General features: G+C 37.4%; 3 protein-coding genes and 1 long non-coding RNA gene across 4 annotated transcripts in view; 2 read left to right on the top strand and 2 right to left on the bottom strand.

The window, feature by feature from the left end:
- Positions 1–15,998, top strand: part of LOC134217995 (ATP-dependent RNA helicase DDX54) — a 130,002-nt gene that overhangs the window by 38,023 nt on the left and 75,981 nt on the right. The gene's annotated exons all lie outside the window — the stretch shown is intronic.
- Positions 5,556–15,938, bottom strand: LOC134217997 (large ribosomal subunit protein mL48). The gene is made up of 3 exons (XM_062696878.1): positions 15,734–15,938; positions 15,588–15,662; positions 5,556–6,042 (listed from the first exon to the last, which is right to left on the bottom strand). The coding sequence occupies exons 1-3, from the start codon at positions 15,743–15,745 to the stop codon at positions 5,614–5,616; spliced, it is 516 nt and encodes a 171-aa protein (XP_062552862.1). The 5' UTR covers positions 15,746–15,938; the 3' UTR covers positions 5,556–5,613.
- LOC134217999 (uncharacterized) lies at positions 13,536–14,213 on the bottom strand. Its single transcript, XR_009981211.1, has 3 exons — positions 13,852–14,213; positions 13,700–13,792; positions 13,536–13,637 (listed from the first exon to the last, which is right to left on the bottom strand). It is a non-coding gene; the product is annotated as an uncharacterized LOC134217999 (long non-coding RNA).
- Positions 15,050–15,581, top strand: LOC134217998 (histone H3-5-like). The gene has a single exon (XM_062696879.1). The coding sequence runs from the start codon at positions 15,065–15,067 to the stop codon at positions 15,551–15,553; it is 489 nt and encodes a 162-aa protein (XP_062552863.1). The 5' UTR covers positions 15,050–15,064; the 3' UTR covers positions 15,554–15,581.

Raw genomic sequence — 15,998 nt, 5'->3', positions numbered from 1 at the left:
ATTGTAAATGAAGTTTTCGCATTAGAACGTACGGGTTGTTAAGCATCGTAACTATACAAAATTTGATATTTTTTCATACATATTTTTTTGTCAAACAATAGAGTGTATCGTAAATGTATTGTTGAAATATCGGAAGAAAACCGTTCAAATTACATTAGGTTGAATTGTATTTTTATAGTAAAACAATACGATATTGGATTTCTTAATTATGACAGCTTTACCGGTCAAAAATGAAGTTTTAAGAAAAATAATGCATATTTGCGGCAATAGGATAAATATTGTTATATTGCTAATATGCAATTTGAACAAAATTTTCAGAAGTTATCAATGATTAAAATTTATGCACTAACATGTTCTAAAAACAATTGGAAGTATTGTTACATTAGAGAACAATGTTAATATATTATATCTACGGTGTTGATACAATATGGGCAACTATCGAGAAACAATTTATCCTATTGTATACCGTAGAGCATATGGTAATTCAATTGTTTACACTGTTGAGCCTATGGTACACTTTTATCCGGGTGATCCCTTCCAACATACACTTTGGAATACATTCATTTCATTTATTTAGTTAACATCTAAACAGATATTCTAAATTCAGTAGAAAATAGAATTATAGCCGCTATCAAAATTGGATTTTTCTCACAATCCATACGTTAAACCTAATTTCGGAAGTGTTGCGCTGTGTAGCACATCACAAAATGAAAACAGCGCACCACTTCCGAAGTTAAGGTGCCGTCAGACGTTGCAAGTAAATCACTCGCAACGAGCATTTTGCTCGCAGAAAGTGACAACTGTCAAAAATTTGCCTGTCTGACTACACTGAAAGTGATTGCATGCAAACAAATTACAACTCGTAAGCAAACGCTCGCTTGCAATGTGTGACTGCTAAGCGTTAAAAATTTTCAACTCGCAGAAACGAAATTGCGCTTGCTAGTGCAGCACTAGCAAATTTTTCGCTCGCAAAAGTGATAACGTTTTCAGGTGGCAGAGTTGCACTGCAAAAATAGGAATGAAATTAGATTTTGTGGCCGAAAAACAAGTTTTTCGTTTTTGTTTATATTTGCATGAGAGTAAATCTGTCATTTGCTTAAAGTAAAAAACTGCTACGTGTGACTGCAATTGCGAGTGCTCTCAGAAATCATTCGCTCGCACGAGTGATTTACTTGCAACGTCTGACGGAGCCTTTAGGTTTAACGTATGGATTGTGAGAAAAATCCAACTTCGTTAGCGGATATAATTCGGGTTTGCACTGAATTGATAATAACACTGAATCAACAATTTGACGCAACAATATTGTCTATCCGGATAAAAGTTAGACCGATTTTTATACCGAAGTTGGATTTTTCTCCAGATACAGGCAACTTTCCCAACTTCGGAAATAGTGCGCTAGATTCGCCTAAAGATGCGCTAAACAACGCATCAATTAGCTTGACAGATAAAACTTCGGAAGAAAGTTCGGTTCGGAAGTCCCGACTTCCGAATTCTAAGTTGGTGCTACGCCGACAATACACGGCTCGAGGCCGCATCTCTCCATCCTCGGATACGCCCCACGCTCGCCAAGTCGTTTTGCACCTGGTCTGCCCATCTCGCTCGCTGCGCTCCACGCCGTCTCGTACCTGCCGGATCGGAAGCGAAAACCATCTTTGCAGGGTTGCTGTCCGGCAATCTTGCAACATGTCCTGCCCACCCGGATAAAAGTGTACCATAGGCTCAACAGTGTAAACAATTGAATTACCATATGCTCTACGGTATACAATAGGATAAATTGTTTCTCGATAGTTGCCCATATTGTATCAACACCGTAGATATAATATATTAACATTGTTCTCTAATGTAACAATACTTCCAATTGTTTTTAGAACATGTTAGTGCATAAATTTTAATCATTGATAACTTCTGAAAATTTTGTTCAAATTGCATATTAGCAATATAACAATATTTATCCTATTGCCGCAAATATGCATTATTTTTCTTAAAACTTCATTTTTGACCGGTAAAGCTGTCATAATTAAGAAATCCAATATCGTATTGTTTTACTATAAAAAACAATTCAACCTAATGTAATTTGAACGGTTTTCTTCGGATATTTCAACAATACATTTACGATACACTCTATTGTTTGACAAAAATATGTATGAAAAAATATCAAATTTTGTATAGTTACGATGCTTAACAACCCGTACGTTCTAATGCGAAAACTTCATTTACAATTTAATGAATGGTTCATAACAATACATTCTAATGTATTTCTATTATTTCATCTACATTCAAATTTATTGTGTTTTATAGTGATGTTACAACACATTGTATTGTTTTTCTATAATATTTTTTATTCGGGCATCGTACCCTTCCGGCTTTAGCTACCTTCTGGATACTGGGTTCGTCGTAGAGTTGGGCGAGCTCATGGTTCATTCTTCGCCGCCACACACCGTCTTCTTGCACACCGCCAAAGATGGTCCTAAGCACCCGTCTCTCGAATACAGTAGACGTTCGATAACTGCAAGTCATTTAACTGCAATGCTTTTTAACTGCAATTCGATAGTTGCAACAGTTTTGCAGTTATCGGACCGCTAAACTTCAAACTGACGTCAGACTCATTGACAGCTGCATTGCGCTGCACATTTAGATGCACTTTTATTGCATCTGACGTCGATTGACAACCGTTTGATGTCTAGAATGCGTTGCAGTTATCGAACGGCATTCGTTAACTGAAAAGTAAACATTTTGCAGTTATCGAACGGCTACTGTACTCCGAGTGTTTGCAAGTCCTCCTCGAGCATTGTCCATGTTTCATGTCCGTAGAGGACAACCGGTCTTATAAGCGTCTTGTACATGACACATTTAGTGCGGTGGCGAATCTTTTTCGACCGCAGTTTCTTCTGGAGTCGTGAAATACGAAGCCACAGATGATGCGCCTTCGTATTTCACGACTAATGTTGTTGTCAGCCGTTAGCAAGGATCCGAGGTAGACGAATTCTTCGACCACCTCGAAGGTACCCTCGTCTATCGTAACACTGCTTCTCAGGCGGGCCCTGTCGCGCTCGGTTCCACCCACAAGCATGTACTTTGTCTTTGACGCATTCACCACCAGTCCAACTTTTGTTGCTTCACGTTTCAGGCGGGTGTACAGTTCTGCCACCTTTGCAAATGTTCGGCCGACAATGTCCATGTCATCCGCGAAGCAAATAAATTGACTGGATCTGTTGAAAATCGTACCCCGGCTGTTACACCCGGCTCTCCGCATGACACCTTCTAGCGCAATGTTGAACAACAGGCACGAAAGTCCATCACCTTGTCTTAGTCCCCGGTGCGATTCGAACGAACTGGAGTGTTCGCCCGAAATCTTCACACAGTTTTGCACACCATCCACCGTTGCTTTCATCAGTCTGGTAAGCTTCCCAGGGAAGATGTTCTCGTCCATAATTTTCCATAGCTCTACGCGGTCTATACTGTCGTATGCCGCCTTGAAATCAACGAACAGATGGTGCGTTGGGACCTGGTATTCACGGCATTTTTGAAGGATTTGCCGTACAGTAAAGATCTGGTCCGTTGTCGAGCGGCCGTCAACGAAGCCTTGATAACTTCCCACGAACTCGTTCACTAATGGTGACAGACGACGGAAGATGATCTGGGATATCACTTTGTAGGCGGCATTAAGGATGGTGATCGCTCGAAAGTTCTCACACTCCAGTTTGTCGCCTTTCTTGTAGATGGGGCATATAACCCCTTCCTTCCACTCCTCCGGTAGCTGTTCGGTTTCCCAGATTCTGACTTTGACTTTGGAATACATTTAAACTAAATAGATTTGAAGTCATACTAAATGGCTATTCGCCTGGTTGACCCCGGCTAAGTTTAACTGCCGACAAAACAAGCTTAGTATAACTTTCACTTATGTGGAAAAAGTATAATATGGAAAGATTTTTGAGATGGATTCTGCATCAGATAATTTTGTTTTTGTTTGGGCTTTGTTAGTTAAAAATTTGTAGAATGAGTTAAATATTGGAATTTTATTGGACATAAAGCATAAAACGACAAAACATGTTCATCTTGTTTGTTAGGGCGGGGGACAGTTACACAGAGTTGTCAGCAGCACGCATACCAGATAATTGGAAGTTGTGCAGCTTTAAACTGCAGAATAATGTTTATTAGCAACAATATGATTATATAAAGATAATATCTACTTACACATTCAGTGTACAGTATACGAATCCACCCTACATCACAACCGCTCTCGTATTAATGATACATCTGTAAGCATTACAAACAATAGTTTTATAAATTCATAGAATACTTCCTACTGGTGTTTCCAAACCGCCTAATTCATTAACCACTCACAAATATGATCTTATTCGATTCAAGTTAATTTACCGCGAATAATAAAACGGATTAATTTTCAGTGAAACAAAGAGCCAAGCCATGTCCATTGGCCTTTGTTACGCTTTTGCCGTCAAACAGCTTCAGTTGATACATTTGCTTTGTCATTCGACTAAAGAACACGTGGACAGCTGACCCGCTGTATATGCCCAGCGGTAACATGTTCTTAAATGTATATACCACGGATGGCGTCAATAAATATTAAATTGCCTAGGAAAGGATCATCTTTTGTTGAATCATCTTTTGTGATGAGATTCTTCCTGAAGGTTTCGAGATTGTTCCTGCCTGTAGTTGGATAAATCACCACGGTCATTATGTTGCCTATAAATAATATTTATTTTAGTTATTGCAGACTTGATTACAGGTTAATTAATATGTTTATCGTAGTCACCTTCCTCTGAGCAAAAGTTCCAAACAACCGCTGGTATCGGGTCAGGAAATAGGGTGACGATGTACATGTCCGATTGATTCCTGTATCTAGGGATTCAGCAAAACTTAAAAGTATATAATTCCAGTTACAACAAATCTTTTTCGGGGGAATATCCCAGGAATTTACTTTTCTATTCAAATTCACACTTTCAAAAACTTAACGTGATTTTTTTTCTGACAGGTAGCTCCTCAATACTAATGGAAATTAATTTTGCAATATTCATGCATAGTATACATTCTAATGCTTCATAGTATAAAGTTTATACTATCGTTCGTTTAAACGTCGTTTATAAATAAAATGATTAAGGGCCAATTTCTTCACCTTCGCTTAACTCTTAAGCGGTGCTTACCCATACGTTTAAACCTGGTTTAAGGCCTAAGCGGAGGTGAAGAAATCGGCCCTAAATCTTATATTATTTTCGTATTTTCTCATTTCTGAGTGTATCTTATGCAACGCTACAATGCCGAAACTATAGAACGACTATGAGTGATCAATTATTCTAAAGTCGCTTAGTATCTAGGAGTCACTCATACGGTACATATTTACTGACAGTATGAAAAGAAGAATGATAGTACTGGGAAACCGGATGATTTCCAATATTGGCTACTTGAGATAAGATACGCTTGATTCGCCTTCACTTTGGATACATGTTCGCTGGTAAATATACGGGCTGGGGTTTTATAAGATCTTCATTCAAGCATGTTCACCATATTCCGGAAATAAAACAAAGACTATCCCTCTAAAAGTTTCTCGACATTGCAAAAGTGTTATCATTTATTCTATCTATGAATAACGTACAATTACTTCTTTTCCCTTGAACCCCCCATTTCGTCTAGCTTTTGCCGCAACTCGAGCAGCTCACGATCGGGCACGTAACGGCCATCGTCCACCTCGTTGGTATGCTCATTTACCGTAAGGTTGACTCCTTCAGGAAGGGCTGCTTGCAACACCCTTAGAAACGTGGGATAGAGTGGGGCCTGAAGGTTGGCGATCTGAACGTTACGTTCATACATTGTGAGCTTGTACTCGCTTTCGATTACCGCCGAGGCTGGTTTGAACTTTTGTACGTTGAGCTTCTGGGGCGGTTGTGCCCAACAGTCGGCAATATCCAAGTCCATTGTGTCGGCTACATTGTGCATGAAGCGTTGATAACTCTCAAGGATCGGATAGTCGTAGCCTTTGATCGTAAAGTTCAGCGTGTTATGCAAAGGGTACTTTGGACGGAGTTTCTGAAAAATGGAGAAATTCGTCATGTAGTTGATTTTGTTTTATATAAATTTATGTAGGTGTGCTCCACGACGGCGGCATGAAAATATTTTATTGCATGTTTTTTGTTTTCTGGATTTAGCTGAAATATGAAAAATATCCCAAATTATAAATAAAATACGCAGGAAGTTCTGCATTTTTTTTCGGAAAATTTCCCAAAAATTCATTGAAGCCCTCGCAAAATTCTCCGGAGTACCTCCGAAAAACTTTTCAGAAGTTTCCTGGTAAATTCTTTAGACTATCCTAGAAGGTTTATCTGTTTTTGACGTAAACTACGTCTAAGGGGAAGACTTGGATACAGGGTGTAAAATGAAAATTTCAAAATTGAGGACCGTCACGAAATCATGTAAGATTTGTAACATTAATAGGTCCTTTATCTTTCAATGGATTTTAAAGATTTATATATCAATTGATTCATAAATTCTCCACCAATTTGCCAGTAAAGTAGAGTGGGCAAGAGTACGCACTTAGCTTTCAATCGATCATGTGGCCCTTATGAAGCAAGCTTCTGCATATCAAATCAGTGTCGATGATTCATATACTCTTCCTTTATGTTGCCCAGTGGAAAAAATATTGAAATTATTGAGATTCGTTTTAGTAGAACTCTTATTGTAAGACAAGTGAAAAACGCACTCTTACCCCACCGGTGGGGTAAAAGTGCGCATCGGCTGGGGTAAGAGTACGCATTTTTCCAATCATGTGCTTCAAGTATATATTAACACAAATAAGAGTTAATAACATTTAATTGATGTTTAATGGACATATATTAGGGAATGTTTAAAGATTACGTAACTCTTAAAGGGGGAGGGGGTCTCAAAAATGTGCACTTTCATACGAAAAATCATTGTTTTTCATAAATACAAAAAACTACAGAGGTAAAAATACATATCAGGTTACGCGTGGCGTATACAAAGGCATTTTCCTTAAAGAAAGTCCACCAATCACGTATCGTAAAATTTGGCTATTTCATAACCCCTCCCCCCCTATCTTACACTATTTGTATGAATCCTCTAAAAATTATATGGATCCTCACACATCTCGCAACCCCTCCCAGCTAAACGTTGCGTAATTTATGAATGTTACTTTTGATTAAATGAAATTATCATTTAGATGAAATTGTGTTTTCGTACTATGTTTAGGTGTACAACAAGTCCTAATACAATTTCATTATTTCGCTTCAGTGCTTTGTTCGCCAAGTCCTTTCTAACACCGAATTACTTCAACTTATCCTAAAAACTTGTGATAATTTCAAATTCTGTCCCTTTTTTCTTAGTTGTGGATCTTTACGCTTTGGAAGAAGTCTTGTTTCGGCCAGAGATACGGGTTTGACATCATAACTTAAAGATTCATATGCGTACTCTTGCCCCACCGGCTCCTGCGTACTTTTACCCCACAGTCCCAAAAGTTATTCAAGTAATGGTTTTGACTTCTTGGAAAACCAACCGGATTGGTGTTCTGTACCATAAAGTACTCTATACAATAGGTTATCGAAATGGTATAATGTTCACCTGATTGAACGTATTTATGGTAATGAAATACTAGTTGCGGAAATCCAATTAATTTTAGAAAAATGATCAAAAAGTTATCTAACTCCATATCTCCTTTGTTGTTTATTCAAATCGTTTACAATTACACATGATAATAGTTGGCCAGAATACCTATCAAACTGATGCAGTGCTGCTAGTTTATCTTTTTTTTATTACTTCAAAAAATCGAAAACGTACTCTTACCCCACGCGCACTCTTGCCCCACTCTACTCTACTATTGAAACTTTTAAGTATCATCGTTAGACTATTGAAAATTTCAGTTTTTTCATGCATCATGTATCCCCTGCACACTTAGCTCATTTTACAGTATTCGGTAAATTTTACCGATATCTCAACCGCTGAACTGTTCGGTAAATTAATTTACAGATTTTTTGTAATTTTTTCCATTGCTCAACTGTCAAAATCACCGAAAATCAGTAAAATAATTTACCGAACAGTTCAGCGGCGGCGACAGTCGGCGATTTATTTTAAGTGTGTATGCAGCGCGTTCCAATCCTTGGTAATTGCCTACTTTTAGGGTATTATCAAGTGTTGAACTGGGGTGTATAAAATGGGGTGGCCCAGCCGCTAGACAGTGGGGTCTCTACTCCCTCACATAATAGGAGATGCTGCTAAAGTTGGGTAATAGTGTCGGTAGAATAGTCCCATCTTTTCTATATAGAGCGGAATAATTGATTCAGTTAGTGTACTATATTTGGCTTTACGTAGTTTACGTCAAGCGGTCGTGTCTTGTATACAACTCCAACATTTTTTTTCTGGCAAATTCCACCGAACTCCAACGTACCTGATTCACTCTCTTAGAGCACCTCCACGGGAGACCTCATCGCTATTCTTAAGGCTCCGTCAGACGTTGCAAGCAAATCACTCGTGCGTGCGAGCGAATGATTTCTGAGAGCACTCGCAATTGCAGTCACACGTAGCAGTTTTTTACTTTAATCAAATGACAGATTTACTCTCATGCAAATATAAACAAAAACGAAAAACTTGTTTCTCGGCCACAAAATCTAATTTCATTCCTATTTTTGCAGAGAACTGAGTAAGCCGTGCTCAAAAATGGATGGAATCAATTTTCGCACGTCAAAAATTTATCGTAAGATAATTTATGTTTTTTGTACTTTCCGTCATCTTGAATTGAAGTGTTCTGAAACAATTGAATTATGAAGAAAAGTAAATAAAAATCGTTTCAAGCTTCTTCAAGAAATGATACAGTGTGGGAAGAATCTCTTTACTCGGATTGCGAAGTTTTTCCATCAACTGCAATTGCGAAGTGGTTCCTCCCAGTTTTACAAGTCGTTAGTAGCAGATTAAGATGAGCGTGATAGTCGATTCAAACTTGGAGTTGGGACGTATATCGTTGGCCACAAAAGGAGCTAAGGTTTGATACGGTATTGATACATCGGTAAGTCCGTTCCTTTATTATTCATACGCGAGTTATCGCTCGGTTTGATTGTCGTTCGTGTATCGACTCCAAAAACAATGTTTTTTTTTTGGCGTTTCAGCAATTTTATATAGGGTACTAAGACATTTCATTAGATTGTCTACCCAAATTTGTGTAAAAGACTACTAGCAGCAAATCAATAGTTGGAGCAGCAGGCACAAAGATTATATAAAATAGCATCTGAGACATTCTATTAACAATGTATTTGATTTCATTCCAGGTTTTATTTGATCTTTATTATTGTTTTTCTGCTATAATTCGCTACCAAAGCTACTTTAAACACATTACATAGTTTATGATAGTTTCTTGTATTCCTTAGATTACTTTATTACTTTCATTATATAGGTACCTACGACCTGATAATCCCAGGATTCGATAATCCATTGAAAGGACGAATGGAAAAATTATTTATTTTTCATAGCTTCTAATTAGGGTAACGGTACCAATAGTGGAGGTATTAGTAGATCCGAAAAAGAAAATATTTTTTAAAAATTGATAATTATGGGAAATTTACTGCTTTAATATCTTAGTCAATAGATAAACTAATAAATTTTCTAACAACAATGACATAGATGTCATTTAACATCAACAATTACCGAATATTGCTTGCACCACTATAGGTGCACTGTTCCTTTAGTGGCAATAAAAATTAATTTTGGTTCCTTTAGTGGCGCTATCCATTGGTTTCTTATGAGACTCGCCACTATTGGTACAGTTGTACCACTATAGGTGCAAGGGAGTAAATTTTGTTAAGGAAAATTATTGTTTTCGATAGTTTTTCAAGCGAAATCTCAAGATAAGTTGCATTCAACAGGATGTTTAAAGCACGACGCATCAACTGAAACCATCGTAAACTGTATAAATATGATAAATCTCATTAAAACCCCACTACTTCCACTATTGGTGCTACCTCCACTAAGGGTACGGTTACCCTATAACATTAATTTATTCAAGAAATAGCTTAGTCAAAAATATGTTTTTTTTATTTGTGATATGTCGGGCCCTCCTTAGCCGTGCGGTAAGACGCGCGGCTACAAAGCAAGACCATGCTGAGAGTGGCTGGGTTCGATTCCCGGTGCCGGTCTAGGCAATTTTCGGATTGGAAATTGTCTCGATTTCCTTGGGCATAAAAGTATCATCGTGCTAGCCTCATGATATACGAATGCAAAAATGGTAACCTGGCTTAGAAACCTCGCAATTAATAACTGTGGAAGTGCTTAATGAACACTAAGCTGCGAGGCGGCTCTGTCCCAGTGTGGGGATGTAATGCCAATAAGAAGAAGAAGATATGTCTCCTTGATTGCTACAATCCAAGAGTTACATTGTATACTATTAATCAAGGATGATATAAATCGTATAAAAATTTCAAAAATCTCTACTTAAATTATCAGCTGGTAAAAACTCGGTAGTTTTCATTCGCAGGAGAATTTAAAACATTTAGCGTTATTTTGAACCCATTTCGCCACATATCATGAAAACGCAACGTCAAAAAGACTAGGACTAGATGTTAAAATTAGGAGGGCATTGATAAGCTATATTTTGAAATGATTTGTGGTGGTTTTTCATATACCCAAGCATTAAAAACAGTATTTACTGTCCCACAGTCATAGAACAGCGAAACACTTTTCGATGGTTCAGCATAGAAGTAAGCTTTTCACCAAAAAGGCAAATAGAACTGGATACTGCAGGTTAGATATCTAAAATCCTCTCACAACTACTCATGTTTTCGATCTGCAGTTCATTAAATAAACACAGCGAGATTAGATAATGAAAATAAATGTATTTTTCTTATTGAATTTCAATTTAATTAAAAAATCCCCTCCTGCGAGCTTGTTATTCATTGGTCACCGATGAGAAAATCATACTTATCATACATGTCTACTATGAAGCAAATTTTACTGAAATTACAACTATAGGTAGTTTAATTTAGATTTTTTTCAGGGGCAACATTATGAGCACCGGTCATAATATGAGCTATGATGCTATTCCGTTTAGTTCCACCCCGTTGTAATCTTTTCGCATGCGTGTTTCGGACTCAGCTGTTTGGCTGACTTCGGTGTCTCGTGTTTGACGGAAAATAAATTCAAGCGGAGGACGACTTTACCGTTGTGATCGGGATTCGTAACTGGGGATTTCAGCGCGGTGGAGTTGAATGGAATGATTATGGACTCGTCTTATGACAGGTGGAGCCATCCCACTAAAAGAGCTTATTTATACTACACATTCAGCGATTAGAAACTTTCTGTTACTGTTGTTTCGTTCTTGTTCCAACTTCCAACACACTTCTACTTGTATGTTAACAGCAATAAATGTTGCTCATGGTTTGGATAATTAATTACAAATGCATTAATGGAATCCATTAAGGGTATAAATGTTTGAAACAAAATCTAAATAAAAACATACTCATAACCCATACACAAAACATGTAAACGACATATAAAATAAAAATCAAAATAAACGTGAGTATTCAAAATATTTCTAGCTGTGTATCTTATTTAACCTCAACTAGAGATTCAATAAGGGTTGCTGATTGACTGAACAATGTGATTGAACAGACGTTATTTTCCCCTTTTCTCGCGTTGAAGAAATAATATTGCGGGCGGTCGACTCAAAACTCAAAACACAATCGATCACTTTGAGCGATTGATTGTTTATTCTCGCGAAGGATGAACAATTAAACATAGTAATGTCAATATTCAAACTATACGAACTAATAAGTAGAATAGAAGTTGCATACCCAAGTAACCATGAAGCTATATAAGCTTGTAAAATATACAGCCCTAAAAGCTGGCTTAAAGTGGAAAAGGGCAATTATAAGACAGAATTAATGGTTCATTACTTTGACATGTTGAAATAAAGCATCAGTAATGTATCGCTGCAATTGTAATGCTGATGTGGAGTATCGTTATCTGACAGTTGATAAATAAATGCAACTTCACATCGTTAAATCTGATTTAATGCAATTAGCATTTAGAATGCCGGTTTATGATTGATATATGTGCAATATTGTAATGCTTGGTGTTACTTGGGTAGGTCACATCACTTTCCATGGTGCATCCCGATCTATGTTTCTGATTACCCTACCCAACCAACAAAACTTCCTTCCCGTGGTAATTGTGGAGATGCAGAGGTATTCTCGGTCTCTAGTAGCAACAATTACTACACACTACAGAGGAGCGTGAGTATTTAGAATGTCTGGCGGCTATACACATTCTAATGTGGACGTGTACAATACACATGTGGAAGTATTGGCTTGAGAAATGCATTGCGAGTGATTTGACTATGCGTCCAATTTGGGAATCTCGAGCTCGTTCAGTAGCCGCTAGGTTGCGAAGGCCGACGGAGGTCCTTCGTAGCTTAGTTGGTTAAAGCACCAGTCTAGCGTATAGACACTATAGGTTCCATAGACGAGCTGAGGCGAAGGCGAGTGTAGCCAAACGAACTGTCAGTTAGTGTAGCCAAACGAGCATGACGTCACGATTGCAATCCAAGCAACGGAGCGTGTGACGTCAAATTCACGTAATGCACTGTGAAAAAGTGGAAAAACACACTTAATCGAAATGACCCAACCGTTCCTGCGCTCGTCTATGGAACCTATAGTGTCTATAGTCTAGCGTACTGTAGGGTCATGGGTTCGAGTCCCATCGAAGGGAAAGTGGTTACCTCCAATACATTTTCCAAATCAATATCTTCCACATAACGTACATATTCACATATGAGTTTTCATAACACAGTCATACATTGCAAACGAGCGTTTGCTAAAGAGTTGTCTTTTGTTTGCATGCAATCACTTTCAGTGTAGTCAGACAGGAAAATTATTGACAGTTGTCACTTTCTGCGAGCAAAATGCTCGTTGCGAGTGATTTGGTTGCAACGTCTGAGGGCACCTTTATAATAGCGCTCCTTCCCGAGTGCTATTTTAGGATAGCGCCCCATCTTCCCACCGGTGGTTTCTATTTTAGGTATAGCGACTTTATAAACATATTGAGTTCTCACCGGGCGTTGCTAAAAATAGTCATCTTCTTCTGCAATGGCTCTACATTCCAACTGGAACTGGGCTAGCTGCTCAACTAAGTATTTTATTAGCATTTCCTTAGTTATTAATTGAACATTTTTCTATGCCCGCTTTTTCATGAGTACACGCACAGAAATATATTGTAGTAACAACAATAATTCAGATCGAATTCAACAATAAATATTGTTAACTCAGGGCTAATAATATTTGTCGTTTGAGTCAATCCATAATATTGTTGTTTCTACAATCAAACCGCTTCATGATTTGAGTCGCATTATTGTAGAATCAACAATATTATTGTTGAAGCAATCATCATTGCATTATAGATTCAATGATATAAACATATCAATTCAACAATATAATATTGTTGAAATAATAATAATCATTTTCTTTTTAATTTTGCTTAATATTTTCCTTCGTTTCAAGGTGAAAATAAATAAAAACAAATGAATGTACTACGGTTTATATTTTATTTCTCAATTACCCTATTATATTCACTTAATACTTATCATTATTATAAAATCTGCTTCCAACCGCAATGCTGAATGAGAGCAAGCTCTGAAAATAAGATATTAGATTGAGAATTAATTATCGTTCGTTGAATATTGCACAAATTTTACCTAAGTTTCCCATATTTCTTGCTCATTTGTTGAAGGTGGAAGCAAGCAAACCCTGCTAACAATGAAAGTTTCACCAGTGCTTGCCATACCGTTCTGCGAATTAGAAAACAATATAGTTTTTAGACAATATAATTTAATTTTATCATACAAACCTATATATAGATATATTAAAGTCTATAACGTCCCGGAATACTCCAGAAATGAATGGTTCCACCTTTTGAATTAGTTTAAGGAAACAGCAAAATACCTAGTTTCACAAAATATATTTTTCATTGTTATGATATTTTTACACATAAAAAAGAACACACTGCTTGACATTTAAGCACTTTTGGAACAAAAAGAAATATTGTTGAAATTAAAATAATATTGTTATTTCTATCAGGTTTTTCAGTAGAAACAACAATAAAATCTTTTTGAATCAACAACCAAGCGATTATTGAATTCAACAATATTTATCTTTAGTTTAATCATACACAATTTCGCTGCGTATAGATATGTATTTTGTGTAACAAGCACAATGGATACACTATGCCCAGGAAGCCCACTCGAAAAAATACTTGACCGAATCGGGAATAGAACTCACCATCTCCGGAAGGCCAACTGGGATTAATCCTATGCTTTTGCTCGCAAAGCTAACTGAAAACCCGCCATAGTACTTAAATATATTATATCAAGCTTTTTTCATTTTTTAAAGTTATTCCTTCTGGATTTCCTTCCTCCTGGATTTTTTTTTGTCTTTTTATTATCGAGACTTTTAACCCTAGGCTGACTCGTCTTATTCCTGGAAATTTAACTCGAAACAATTTTCAAAAGAATCCGGTTAATTCTCTTGCAAAGTTTTTTGAAACCACATAAAAGATTATAGGACAATTCCAATAAAAAATATAAAAGATTCTGGAAGAAACCCTAAAACTATTCTGCAGATTTTTTTTTTTTTTTTGAGTGTGGGGGAACTGCTAAAGATTATTAAAACGTTTATTATTACGTTTTCTTGGGGGCGGAGTCAATGTTTGTCAAACTGTCTGACTGGTGTGTAGTTGTAGCATAAAATGAGTTTACAGATTGAAAACAAAAAAAACACGTTTTGGGGGCTGTTGAACCATAGTGTGACCCGCGAGGCTCTCTTTTAAGTTGCAATACGCTCTTCTCATAATAAATGCTTGAATAAATAATCAACCGCTGGAAAGAAAATACCATTTGTATCGTTTTATTTTTGTGTTGCACGGCCAGCGTGAGGTTAGTACGAATTTGAATTTTGAAGTTTTTTTTTTCGGAATTTTCAGTTTTTAATAATCAGATTTTGGTTTTACAACAATAAGTGCCATCAGTTGAATAATATATAAATGAAAACTTTGTTTTGTTAAAATGCCCCGTCGTTCAAGAGTGCCGCCGTCGCGCAATCCTCACGGTCTTGGAGCACATGAACGATCCGACGAATCATCTTCCGACATCAGCACTGTTGCCGTGTCGCCACAGAATGTCCATCGAAGTCGCAGACGATCAGTATCGGAAAACAGAACCAGCAGTACTCGTTCCTCCGCAAGACCCCAACCCAGACAGAGATCGGTTTCCACAAGAGTGACCAATGCTCTGGCGGAAATCCACCGCTTGCAGCAATCGACTTGTTTGCTGATTCCAAAATTGCCTTTTGCGAGGCTCATTCGAGAAATCATGATGCAGTACACAGGCCGCAATCTACGAATCACCCGGGAGGCATTAATGGCGATTCAGGAGGCGGCGGAAATATATCTTGTTATGCTTTTCGAGGATACCCAAAAATTGGCATTACACCGACAACGGGTGACAATCACAAAGAAGGACATGGACATGGCCCTGTACTTTCGCATTTCATGATTGCACCAAGCATGTTTACAGACTGGGCACTTACCTCCAAGTAATCCGGCTCGTGCATGCTGCTGAAGTGTCGCAGCACTCTTCCGCTAGTGGACAAACGGTGGATCATCTGAAAGAGGTAAAGCGCTGATTCAGTTTCCCAAAATTTTCCGCGTGATTTATATAATAGGTGTTCCTTACCAATCGCAACATCCTGTAGTTGTGTTCAGATATTTCCAATAATTTAAAACTGTTAAATTTGTTCTTTTAATATGTATTTTATTGAGATAAAATGTTCACTTTTGCTGACAGCTGACTGTAGCCTGTCAGTATAAAAACGAGGTTATGTTTATTGTTTATGTAATTATGTCTAAGCACTGTGGTAGCAGCTTTAATAAAATGGCCAAAAATATTTCTCAGGATTTCATCTTATATGTATCACATTTTATAACCTTATATAATGTTA

Source organism: Armigeres subalbatus, chromosome 2, assembly GCF_024139115.2.
Source record: "Armigeres subalbatus isolate Guangzhou_Male chromosome 2, GZ_Asu_2, whole genome shotgun sequence".
Taxonomy (NCBI): Eukaryota; Metazoa; Arthropoda; class Insecta; order Diptera; family Culicidae; genus Armigeres; species Armigeres subalbatus.
Note: the sequence above shows the minus strand (reverse complement) of the source record. Positions and strands in the feature narration are given on the sequence as shown.